The 12,811-nt window shown below is 46.9% G+C and overlaps 1 protein-coding gene across 1 annotated transcript in view; it reads left to right on the top strand.

Annotated features, from left to right (window-relative positions):
• LOC131215991 (ankyrin repeat and KH domain-containing protein mask) overlaps positions 1-12,811 on the top strand; it is a 128,968-nt gene that overhangs the window by 83,303 nt on the left and 32,854 nt on the right. The window contains exons 4-5 of the mRNA XM_058210387.1: positions 8,580-9,161; positions 9,238-9,291. Of these exons, the coding sequence (XP_058066370.1) occupies positions 8,580-9,161; positions 9,238-9,291 (636 nt within the window). The remainder of the gene's footprint in view (positions 1-8,579; positions 9,162-9,237; positions 9,292-12,811) is intronic.

The following is a 12,811-nucleotide window of genomic DNA, read 5'->3' as shown; positions in this document are numbered from 1 at the left end:
TACTGGCTCGGGTTGCCTCTGGCCATGGGCTGAAAACGGGGGGAAAAACTCCAATAACGGGGGCCACTGTAAACGAATGGAAGCAAACGATGGCGGCGCTGCTGATGATCCTGAGCTGATGGAGCCATGGAAAAAGCGCACTTTTTAACGAGGACATTTTTAATTAGTGCCACGATAATGCAATACACTGGGCAGCTCGATTCCGGGAACGGTTAAAAACTCGGCCCCGGGTCGTCTCGGGTCTGTGCAATTGCGTTACGCTTTGGTGGCTTTGGATGAAATATGACGGCGGCTACGGCGTTGGTGAGGTTGAGAAAAAGTACAACAGAATGCCAGTAATTGAAACTCTAATTATAGTAAGTACAGAAAGCTTGATTGCGACCACAACTGTTTTCGCGAAATCGCCCACTTTTTGCAACCATCGCAGCGTAATCAAGGATAAAGCATGTTTCAGCATTTTCTCCACCACTCCCCGAGCCCGAGCATTGAACAAAGTGACATTTGTTCGACGTGATTCCTGTCATCACTTCTTCAGCCACGAACGTGATTACCATGGTAACGGACATATCGTGAAGAGCCATTTTGGAAGCAAAGTCAGAGTCACATACTCAGCAACGAGTATTACCAGCCATTTACCAGGACTGCGGTGTGAACGTTATTTCTTTTTCTGCTGAACTCGTACAAACTATCTCACTCATGGCTTTCACTATATTTTGCTTGCTCTTGCAATTCGTATTCGTACCATGATCGGCAAAGGTGTCGCTTTTCTGGCAGTGTGCAATTTCTCTTGTTTTCTCTCTCTGCTCCGAAGAGTTTTCCTCGACACCAATCACAAACGGACCACTTTTGAGCAAACTTTTCGCTTCTGCAGACCCTAGTGACTTTTGAAGGACTGCATCACCGTCCCCTAATGGGTGTGTTTGGCAATGTCAATCACAGTCCCCTAACACGCTTATCTCTGCCGACTCTGAAACGGACCGGACCGGGTCGGAACAAAGTACAGCGATTGCTACGGGCATTTATCATCCCGAGGTCCCGCTCCGACAAACGACTCACCAAACTAACGCCGCGCGCGCAAAAGTGCATCATTGTGCAGTGCTTGCTGATTTATTGCTTCCAAATCACCATCATCAAATCGCACATCGCTTGTCATCGATTCAGTCTGCTGATTGGTCACGATCCGTACGAGATTTGGAGTACACGGCGATTAACAACACTCGCTGCACTCGGTGCTTTCTGGCGTTTTAGGATTTGCTCCACTAAACTTACTTAAAGTGCTCAACTTATATCTGGTTTATAAAAACTGCTCTATTCCGGGGGTAGTATGGCTCTCGGATGTCTTTAAGACCTTCGGATGGCGACCATTTTTCCTCCTTCCTCAAATGGTTTCCGGTTTCAAACCCAAGCCAAAGCGATACAGCTTTCCGTAACTGACGCCGCTGTCGAGTGAAAAGAGAAAACCGGAACTAGCCCGGTCGATTGTCATGCTAATAGCCTTCATTCCAGTGGCTCCGGGGGGAAAGAAAAAATCCACCGGCCATGCATTAGTGGTTGAGAAAGCAATTTAGTGTTCTCGTTCACCGGGGTTCACCTTCCTGCTTCTATCCAGCATCACCCATTCGTGTGGCAGCGCCGCAGCAAGATGCGATTGTCCGTCGTACATTAACTGTGGCCCGACGACCGACCGACCGACGTGGCCACACCGGAATCGTTTGGGATTCTTCCGGGCGCCTACATCCGGGGGAGCGCTCCATTCAAACGCTCGCTTCGAATACCGGAGAGGTATTCCGGTCGGGATTCATTCCGGGAACCTCGACCTCTCGCCACGTGAGTGCGCTGTGATTCTAATGGTGTAGACCTTCATCAAACCCTTCTCCGAATGAAGAAAAAAAAACACGGGTGGCCAACCCACGCTCAAAATAATGAGCGTTTTGCTGCCTCCAGAACTAGGTCGCGTCATTCGCGACCCACGCTCGATGCATGCTGCTGGAGTGCTCTCTGTTCAACGTTCTTCACGAGCGGTGAATAATGGTGGTTACGATGTGTTCCCTGGTACACTTAACCTTTCCACTAGCAACAACCAATCCCGGGCCAGCAAGTGGACAAAAGCAATTCCGGGAAATGCAAAAAGTTATGCCTGCTCTACGAACGAAACACCAGTGGTTCATTTTCACATACATCGTTTCAAGTCGGTCCGTTTTTCGCGCTCTCAACACCAACAACAGGTCCCGGCTTTAAACTGGAATTAAAATCTATGCCACGATATTTACCGAACAGGGCGCGAACGTTTCGCGGAAGCGAAAATGCTCTCCTAATGAGACCAATTGGGATTTTTTCTGGAGATTTTCTTCCGCAGGTAGACCGGGATTCGGTACCGGGAACTCCGGGTGACATAAATCTTCGCGGTAACTGTTATCTGTCAGACGGTAAGTGAGTTTGTGGCCTGCAAAGCACTCGTGGTTCAGTCGAGGGGGGGAAGGCTGAACCATTTAGCCCGGTATATCTTCCTTCCGGACTAAGATGACCTCAAGACCGCACGCGGTGAAATGGGATCATAATTTTTAATGGATACAAATGGAAGAAAACTAGCCCGACGTTGGGCAGGTTAAGTGGAAAGTCTTGTAATTTTGCTCATCGTGAACTCATTCCGGTTACCGTTATTGGTACCTCGAGGCTATAGTGCGCCAGATTGTTCCATCATTCACGCGGCATTTCTGTTCCTGTCTGCCGGAGATGGAACACTGTTTCATTTTCCACAACTTTGAAACGACAGTGGGGGCCAATTAGAGAGCTGGTGGTTGTGACTAAACATAACATAAATTTGATTATGCTTCTCGTATGATTGATTCATCATGAAGCAGAATGTTTTGATACGGTCCTTCGATCGTACTCGGGAAATTTTCTACAAAACCGAAACACCAGCCTCGGCGCTTGTGGAGCTCAACTTTGTGGCGCAAGCTCACCCAGCAATGGATCTCAACAGATCTTGAATTAATCCTATTACGACCGAATGGCAAATGAATACATTCTGCTCGACGAACTCGTGTGGTCGTATCACACCGTCAGTATATCGCAGTCGTTGCTCAGTTCTCGAGCGAAGGAACGGGAAATTACAATTTACCATTTCACCGAACATTAACAAACAGCACCGATTCGTCGCAGGAGAAGGATTCATTTAGCTCCCCCCGCTGTGCTTCAATTAACTCGTGCCACAAATGTTTTGCGACACACCCGCGGTGGTGATGAGAAACGTTTATCACGATTTAATGTTGTGTTCAGCGTCCATTTGAACGAGCGAAACATAAATCGTATCGACGTAAGCATCATTGGCCTCTTGCCTCTCTTGGCAGTTCGATGGGCGTTCGAAAACGAGTTTTGTGACACCTCTCGGGGCCGGGGGTCGAGGCCAGAGTGTAACAAGTGTCATGTTCAGTGTAGCTATCGGCGCGGAAAAATGACTCGTTGTCTGTCCACTCGGTTAAGAATTTCACAAACTTCGCACTTCGATCCTATCGGGCAGGTTGTATCGGATTGGCGCTGACATGTGCTGAAATTAAAATCGAATTTCCATTCCTCCGTAAGTGCTGTGCTGAATATGCATTTTCCTCTTCACTTCTTTTTGTGAATAACAATAAGCGCGAAAACTGTCATTGGCAGTCGGGCAATTTTCCAAATTCCCAGATAAGCCAACCGGTGTTCCGGGTACAGACCACACGGAGAAATGTCCGTAACACACTGACTCGAATGAAAAAAGGAGAAATTTCATCAATCGGATCGGAACGATAACTGTTTATTTAGGCTTCGGGTGCGTAAGTGCATCGTTTTCTCAGCCAATAATCCATCCGAAGGCGCTTTTGTTAACTAACGCACGAATTTGCTGTTGAACAATCGAAAAGCTGCACTCGGCCACATGTCTACAGGGCATTAAGACACATTTCGACAGCCGCGTTTCGTAGGAAATCCCAATTTACTTGAGCCGTCGAGCGTACTCTCGATAACGGTTAAAACCCACGATGCCTCTCGAGTGGGGCACCATGCGTCTCCATTGCGGCCCGGTTTTATATGGGCGCCATTTTAATGGTTACATTAACGACCGCGGTGCGCGGTGGTAGTAAACGGGAAACGTCTCAATGGAATTGCGCCATACATACACTCGCGCGCATGGAGCCACAGTTCCGACGACGGAAGATAACAATGGCATTAAGAGTATTTACCTTCGCTTTCGCATCAACGATGCTTCACATCAGATGAGACACGAGGGTCTTTGCTGCGGAGAAATGGAACTGAAAAAAGTAAACAAAAGGAAAAGAATAATAACATTTTCTACCACCATCAACTTTTATACATGGTGGCCCAACAGTCCTTGAAATTGGACCATTACGACAGGCGCAGGTTTTATTCGCTCGCCAATTATGAAGTTTGCGACTCACAAAGCTTTCGAATGATAAAAACGCATCCCCGGAACAGCAACGCTACAAAGACTTGAAGCGTATGAACCGACCGAGCCAAGGGCCGTGTGTGTTGAAACAATTGGCTCACCGAAATCAAATCACAATTTCAAACATCATTCCCACCATATGTGAAGTCACTGGAGCGCATCTGTTACGAACGTAATCCTGGTCACCCATATTGCATGTGCATAACTTTCCGGTTATGAGAAAAATATTCATGTCCCTTCCCTTGGTTCGTGAATAACTTATCTAAATCCTGTTGCACACCGCGCACCATATTGTGCAACCGAATGGCACCCCACATAAATTGCTTCACAGCGTCTCCGCTCGCTCACCGGTGGGATCTTCCATAAATCTTTCTTTACCGCTTTATCCTGCGCGAAAGCCCCCCGATCGGTGGCTTCCGTTTTGCACTCTGCCACCATCGCTCGTTGTCACCGAGTGCGAGTGCTGGTCCCATTTCGTTCGTTCGGCCGTTAAGCGCATTTATCATACTCCCATTTTCTCGCCATCGCACACAGTGCCACACAGCGCCAGGCTCACCTTTCAGTCACTAGTACCTTTGGACCACATTTCTTATTGAACTCTCTTCGATCCGCGACAATCTTCCACTGACCGACCGACCGACCGACCCGGATTGCTATAAATATGAATGCGGAAAAGTGCAAAACTTCCTGAGAGAAGCAGCGGGAGAGTAGCAATTCAAATCACCTTAGCGCGGCAGATCTTTCCTTTGGGTCATTTTTTCGCATTATAAAACCGGGGTGGTACCGCCTTTTGTCGGGACGCTGCAAAAAGTGCATCTTCATCTTTGCGGCCGCACGGTAGCGTAGCGGTGGCAAGCGAAATAAAGTAAATGGTAAGCGAAAACTTTGCCCATAACTCATCGTAACTGCGCGGACTTAGATTACAGATCCGAACGGTGAAAGAAAATGCGAAACGGTGAAAAGGAGCAAGTGTTTCGTTATGGCCTGCTGCGTCCGTCATACCTGCACTTTCTTGTGTTCGCCCGAGAGAGTGGGACAGGAAATCACGATAAAGTGAAAGAAAGAAAATAGTTGCACTTTTTCCCGTTGCACAGCAGCTTCTTCCGGACCAAGTTGCTGTACCTATCGACTGGACACTCTGGCACCGGACACTCGGCGGCACGGAAACGAAAGTCGATTCCCGGAAGTCCAGCGGAATGCAAAACAAGTTCGCTGTACGCGCTGCAGGATTTAAATCGTCCTGTTCCGTGGCCACTCACAGCCTTCTAAGGAAATCTTGTGAAGACGTTACATATTTTAACACCACAACACTCGCCGCGCCCTCAAGGCTTGCTGTGCTGAAGTGAGGCTTATATAAAACAAAAGGGGCATGATTTAACAACGCAAAGCGAATAAACAACAAAGTTATAGAATTTTACATAAGCAACACTAACATTGCCGATGTGGCGCGGAGCGGTTCCGAAGCAGAATCGAAAAATCTGGGGCACGGGACGGCTCTCAAAGCTCACCACGCTAAATCCCCCGTATCGACCAGAACAGCACCAGGGTCGAAGAGATGGAAATAAGTCTGGAACTTTGTTTCTTTTTGCCTCTCGTTCATGGAAGAATTGCAAAGTTGAAATAAATTTGTAATGTGTAAGCGCACAGACACAGTTCCCCAGTGTGTCCTTTCGGCTGTCGCAAGATAGTCGCAAATGATAGTAGTGTGGCCTACAGGAAAAAAGTAACCATTTTCCAGAAGATTTTTTTTCTCTTCCTCCGAGTTCCGTCCCCACTTGTGGGTGCGATGCAAATTTTTACGCCACGCCACGTTACTAACGATGCCCGCAGCTTCTCGGCCGCGGGCCTTGCATAATGAGCCATACGGCGCGCGCCCGAGCCGGCTTCCGGTCCAAAGTTTCCGCGTTTGTTTATTTTTGGCTCGTTAAACTTGCAATTGCTGTGTGCGGATTGCTGGTTGCGGATTTTTCGCCCATTTTTTCTCGAGCAAATCTTTGCAAAGATTTGTTTCAATCGCACCCTCCCGCTTTAGCGTAAGAGTTTGCCAAACTAATAAAACCCGGGAGCCTTCGTCAATACTAGTGGGTATCACGTCGTGGTGTATTTTTTGTGGCCAACTTCCGTCATATCGATTACGCGCAAGGGAAGTGTTTTTTGTTTCACTTTTTTTGCATGAGTATTTCCACTTTTAATGAACTAACAACCAACAAATTGTGGCGCTCCGTCTGGTGGTGGTTGCTTCGTGGCAGGTATGGTCTCTGGGTGGTCGTTCAAAGGGTCATGTTTCACTGTCAGCCGTTTATCAACCGTATCGAAGCCGGTATCCTTGGCGCCGCTCGTTACGGCCAAACTTTTACACTTTCTCCTACTTTTCGGCCGACCACCGACGTTATCGTATCGAATGCTTTGGGCACAGGTACGAAGTTACCTGAGGTGGAACCGGACCCGCCGGGGATGACACACCATTTTTGGCACACCTCCCAGAGCACGGTGAGATGTTATTTATCTACTTTTCACGCGGAAAGGGGTTTCTCCGTGGTAGATGAATATTCCATTCTCGGGTCCACTCGCGGAGTAAGGCACTCTTGGTGAAGACGCTGTTACAGTGTTTCGGGACTGGATTGGCCAAAGTGAAGTGAGATAAGATATGTAGTGCACAGCATGCGATCCCGATCACGTGTCGCTGTGTGAAAGTTCACCTACATCCTTCCCGTTCCTGGGCACGACTCACTGGGAGGTCCTTGGACTATCGAAGGTATCGGAGCACGTGCTTCTCTTTTCGAAATTACATCTTGGCCCTTCGAAAGCGAACGATTCTTCGGGGCAAAATTGGAATTTATGATTTTCCCGTTCTCTCCTTACCGAGTGACCCTCGTTCGTGAGATTTACGAAAAATCAGAAAGCCCGCTCCGGTGTCGCTATCGAAATCGATTCCGCTTCCACTTTGAGTTCACTATGACCTGCCTGCCTCGTTGCAATGAATTCTCATTGTGGAACGAAGGCGAAGGCACAGGTGCTCATAGCATCGACAGACAAGGATTTGTTACGATGCCCCACGAAGCAAAACAAATTTAACAATGGGCTCGGGGAACTCGTACGAAATAACTGTACGTAAGTCATAGATCATTTGTCACGTTGCAGTGGCGGGCCCAGCCAGCCGAGTAGATAGAACCGAACGGACCGAGGAGTCGGTTGACACTTGTGCCCTTTTTGTGTCCAGTTTTCGAAAATATGTGTTCAAGTGTCACACTGTTTGTCTGCGTGTATTTATTTTTCCCGGGGTCGAAATAGCTCGGAAGCAATCAACTTTAAAAGTGAGAAAACATACAACAGAAAGACACGATGACACGACTGTTCGTTGCCTGCAGGAATTCCGATCTGCCCGATATCCGCCCGCCATTGGAGAAGCAGTGTGTCCGTAGAGTCAAACAGAACAATAATCCGTTGTGTGTACAATTCCTGGAGCTGCTGCCGATATAATTCAATCAGAAGCGTTCAATCAGAATGTTGACTGAAGGAAAAATTCCCCCGTAAACGTGTGGGAGCACTTGAAGAGGAGCAGAGAACATTCCTGACTCTGTCCTGTGCCCGACACCGACATCTTCTTTGCCGGCGGTTACTGTAGAACCCTCGCACTTATTACCTCGGTTCAGTTGAATTTTCGATGTCATGTGACGTGAAATATTTTTCCAGCTTAACCCGGGGGTTCCCTTGCGAAGGGTAGCAGATGCGATACCTTTCCAATCAACATTCGGGGCAATGATTGCGATAGATCAAGTTTTTCCGACGAAAAGGGAGAAGGTGAAACTATTTTTAATTTAATTTTAGCACCTTTTACGGTTCGCCCGCCGGATGGGTTCACCCTACGATTCGTGCGATCTTCGCTTCTTTGGGCAATTCACTTGCCGTTGTTCGATATCGGATATCGGAAAGTGAAATTTAAGGTAGAAAATTGAGGAAATGTACAACTACCGTATGAAATTGACTCAATATTCCACGCTTCTTATCTTTTTGGGTCGTTTTCAATCAATTACTCCATAACAGTACATTCGTTTTTATGAGATTCAATTATTTTGCTGAAATACATTTCTTGACTGTAGCACTGATTGGAAATACTGTTTGTCTCTACTTTACCCTCCAGTCCGAGCTAATGCAGCAATCGGAGGACGCATCCAACGTAACAAGTGCCAACACAGACGCCGGAAACGGCGTAAACAACAGCAGCAACAACAGCACCAGTAACGCCGTCTCCGCGGCCATTGCAGCAGCAGTCAATTCGATAAGCAACAGCAGCGGCACCAGCGGCAGCAATGTGGCCAACACGAGCAATAGCAACATGAACGGTGCTGTCACTGCCGCCGGCATGGTGGTGTCGGCAGCTGGCTCTGTGCCCGGGGGCACCACGACCGTGGTCTCGGCCATTCCTCCCACCGTAACGTCGTCGGCGTCGGCCGTAGCACTCGCTCAACATCATCACCAGCAGCAGCAAACATCACTGATACAGGTGCAACTACAGCAGCAACAGCAACAGCAGCAGCAACAGCAGCAGCAACAACAACAGCTAAATGGTCAGCCAGTGAGTCAGCAACAACAGCCGCAGAGTGTGGCGGCGGCGGTGGCCGCTGTAACGGCGCTGGCCGAATCAAAATCTCAACCCAAGCGACTACACGTGTCGAACATACCCTTCCGCTTTCGTGATCCCGATCTGCGATCAATGTTTGGCGTAAGTAACGTTGTGACGTCTTTCCACATAAAAAACCTTCGCGGGGAACTTATTTTTCCTTCCTTTTTTCCGACAGCAATACGGCACCATTCTAGACGTGGAGATCATCTTCAATGAGCGAGGCAGCAAGGTATGTGTTACCCGTTTGAGTGCCTGTTTGTTTATGATTTACTTTGGAACAGAAACGTACGAAACCCTACCCGTATAGGGCCCCAGGACTGCGGTAGAAAGGGTTCCTCACGTGAGACACACAAAATCTTACAGCCCCAAACCAAACGACAATGACTGGCTAGAGAGTATGGTATCATGCTGGGACAATCGGCTCCATCTGTTTCCTGTGCCGTACTTCACGATCCCATTAACGGACCGGGCCGAGAAACGTACGGAATACAGTTGGAACTGATTTCTCAAGCAAAACGTGACACTATGGTTGAGAATTCCCCGACATTGATCACGAATACACGCCCCGTAGACAGGAAGACTAAACTTTTCATCCCTTTTCAACGTCTGACTTTATTTTCTTTTCAAATCAATCTACCAATTTACTGTAGGAAACATAAATAATGTCTATCAACTCAATCAACGCTTGAAAACAATTTGCAATAAAAAATGGATCTTTTGTCTTGTAGAGCCCGAAAAACTTCCCACGGCTGTCCTCCGACAAATACACACCTGTCCTACTTCCCGCGCAGTCCACACATTCACGAAACATTGCTCACGTACCGTCACCGTCTCCGTAATGTTGCTGCCAACCGCTAACCGTCCCATACTTTCTACTCGATCCCTCAACTTACTGTTCCCTTGTTCTGTATGTGTACCCATGTTGACCGGTTGTTTGTTTTAACCTTTACCATTCTCAGTACCACCGTCCAACCGGACGTAGAATGTGTTGTTGATTTTTCTAGGTTAGTTTCATTGATTATGATTTCATCCTCCGGCAATAATCCGCCCACGGGACTCGGTGTTGAGTTTGTGCCTTAGTGTTAGCCCTTCCCGCATTTTCGTAAAGGCAAGTGATACCTTGTGAAACCAGTCCACAGGATAACTTTACACACATTCGTTCACTTTTGTTTCATTACCTCGTTTTAGACTGTTGTTGCGGCTCGTAAACTTTAACTGTACCGGTTGCTCATGTCATGCATAAATCGTTTCCAATTCGCTGCTTTTCTATTGTTTAATATCGGTTCTGTAAGCATTAAATTAATCGAACTAAAACTTCAGGCAACATAGAAATCTTACCTTTTATTCTTGGGATTGCGATGAGTTCCGTAACGTGGTCGTAGTGTAACATTCCCGCTTCGTTGTGTTTCGGCTCGTAATCAATCAAAAAGCGTTCATTGTTTCTCTCTCGTCTTGATTTGCTTAGAGAAACGGAAATAAAATGCTCGTCTGCAGTCCGGAAAACATCTTCCGGCACGCTTTCCACGCTAGTCTTCTCGTTTTTCCTAGCATCGTGAAATGATTGCTTACGATTTGTGTTTTGTTGTACTTCGTTCGGTTATGATTTTAATCTACGTCAGTATCATGCTGTCTGTCTGCCCACTTCTCTGTTTTTCATTACCGTTACCTTGACCGTTAGTATCGTTTGCTCATTTAGCCACCATCTTCCAATTCGTCTGGGTTTGCTTTCGCTTTCATAGATCATCGAAATAGGAATTCCGTTTGTTGGTATGTTTTAAATAAAAATAGTTTCTAAAGAGGATGTGGTTAGTGGCTTTTACTAATTTGTTGCTTTAGCATTACCGTGAACGCTGCGGATATGCGGACTGTCCCCTTTCGCCAACTAGTACTAAGGGTGAAAAAGAGACGGACTCCACGGTTGGAATGTGTACAACAATGTGTTTGATTTGAATCATTTTTGTTTTATGTTCCCAAACGCTTGGGGAAGGTTTAGTTTTGTATTTTGTGCATGTGCGACTTGGGAACTGCAAGTATTCCTTCGTAAAGCATTCCCTAGTCTTAGATCAGCGTGGATCAATCTAAAGAACATGTTTATTCCCGACAGTAATTCTCAACCGACGGTTAAATTGACGTCTTTTTGCATTGCAGATTGCTCACTTTCTATGTACTAAGCGTAAGGTCCTACGATAAGGAAAGCTTATTTGCTACGGCCAGATGCTGCCACGGTACCAGCTCCGGATGATTTGTGACGCACTGGTCTGTAACAAAATCTAGCGCCTCTCCTGGGCACGGAAGAAATACCGGCCAGCTTAAAATATCGCCAGCAAAACAACGTTGCTGCCAACGCTGCCATGTTGTTGTAAGGTCTTAAGACAAGGATCAATTTCTGATTCGGCGTAGCGTCCGATGTAGCAAAACGCGCTTCAAAGTGGCGCGCATGTCTTGCCAGTGTGCTTAATCCCTTTTTGTCAGCCCGATCTGGTACCGTGACCTGGAACGGAACGTCAACCGACGACGCCCGTGCCACGGAACGCACTGGGTGATGAAAATCCATTTCCATCACTCATCAGGGTAGGCGGTCTGTTCGCTGGAGGGAGATAGCACGAGCACGAAGCTTTGTCATTTTAATACAACCAGGATGGATTATGTTTCTTAAACTTTGCGTACGCTAGCCATTTTCCTCCGTAGCGCACGGCGCCCGGTGGCTGTAATCGCTTTTTTCCGCGGAGTGTCACCTGTCACGGGCAGGGTTTTATTACAATCGTGACATTAATTTTCCGCAATTTGTTCATGTGCGGCGCTTTACAGCTACCAACTGAAGGGTGTCGTTTGTGACTTTAATGATCACGAACATAGTTAGCATTCTGAATTGCTGTCGCTGCCGTATCTATGGCAACGCGATTTGCTAACCTCATTGTTCTTACAACAGTTGAAATTGTGTGCATTTCTACCGGAGAACTTGTTTTTTTGTTACGTTTTGCGAAAAAATGTGTAGCCAGCAGCAGCAGCGATGTAAGACCATTGTTTGGTAGTTAGTTTACAAAACTTTTCCTATATAGGCCAAGAATTAAGGCTATCGGATTCTCTTTCATCGACAGTCTTTGGCTTCCGGTTGCTTGTCTTGGCGCTTGGCAAGCATTTCTTAGCTCAACTAAAAAGAAGACACAGCATCTTTCGCCACGACTTCGTTTAGCAGTAATCGTCCACGTACTCTATCCACTTATATTGGCAAAGTTTTAATCGCTCCCTTTTTCTCGTTGCGCATCAGCTTCGGCTGGCTTGGCTGCCCATGGCGATCAGGTTTCTGCTCTAATGTACCGGCAAATGTGTACAACCTTTTAAAGCAAAAAGCAACGCATCTTGAGAACACACATTCCAACCAGGTCCGCTACTCCAGACGAACAAGCTTTAGAATGAGTCCACCAATATGGGACAAAATTTCACTTTAGAGGCTTCCTTTACACTCACCAGTCTTAGTGTCGCATATTTGCTATTGGTTTCCAAACTGTCCTTCGTTTTTGTTTGTTTGTAATTGATAGATAAGCATGATTCCAGTTTTGCAGCTTATGCAGTACGACTCACTGTGGTTTATTATATTGTCAACATCCTTTTTCGGTGTGCAAATGTTAAAGGTTTAATTTGTCTCTCTTTTCGTTCGTCTAGGTCAGTTATCGTTTTGTAACGGCAAAAGTGTGGCAGAAGAGGTTTTTCACAGATTGGAAACTCTCTCTTTCAATCTCTCTTTCTCT

Source organism: Anopheles bellator, chromosome 1, assembly GCF_943735745.2.
Source record: "Anopheles bellator chromosome 1, idAnoBellAS_SP24_06.2, whole genome shotgun sequence".
Lineage (NCBI taxonomy): Eukaryota > Metazoa > Arthropoda > Insecta > Diptera > Culicidae > Anopheles > Anopheles bellator.
This window is presented reverse-complemented; position numbering and strand designations above follow the sequence as displayed.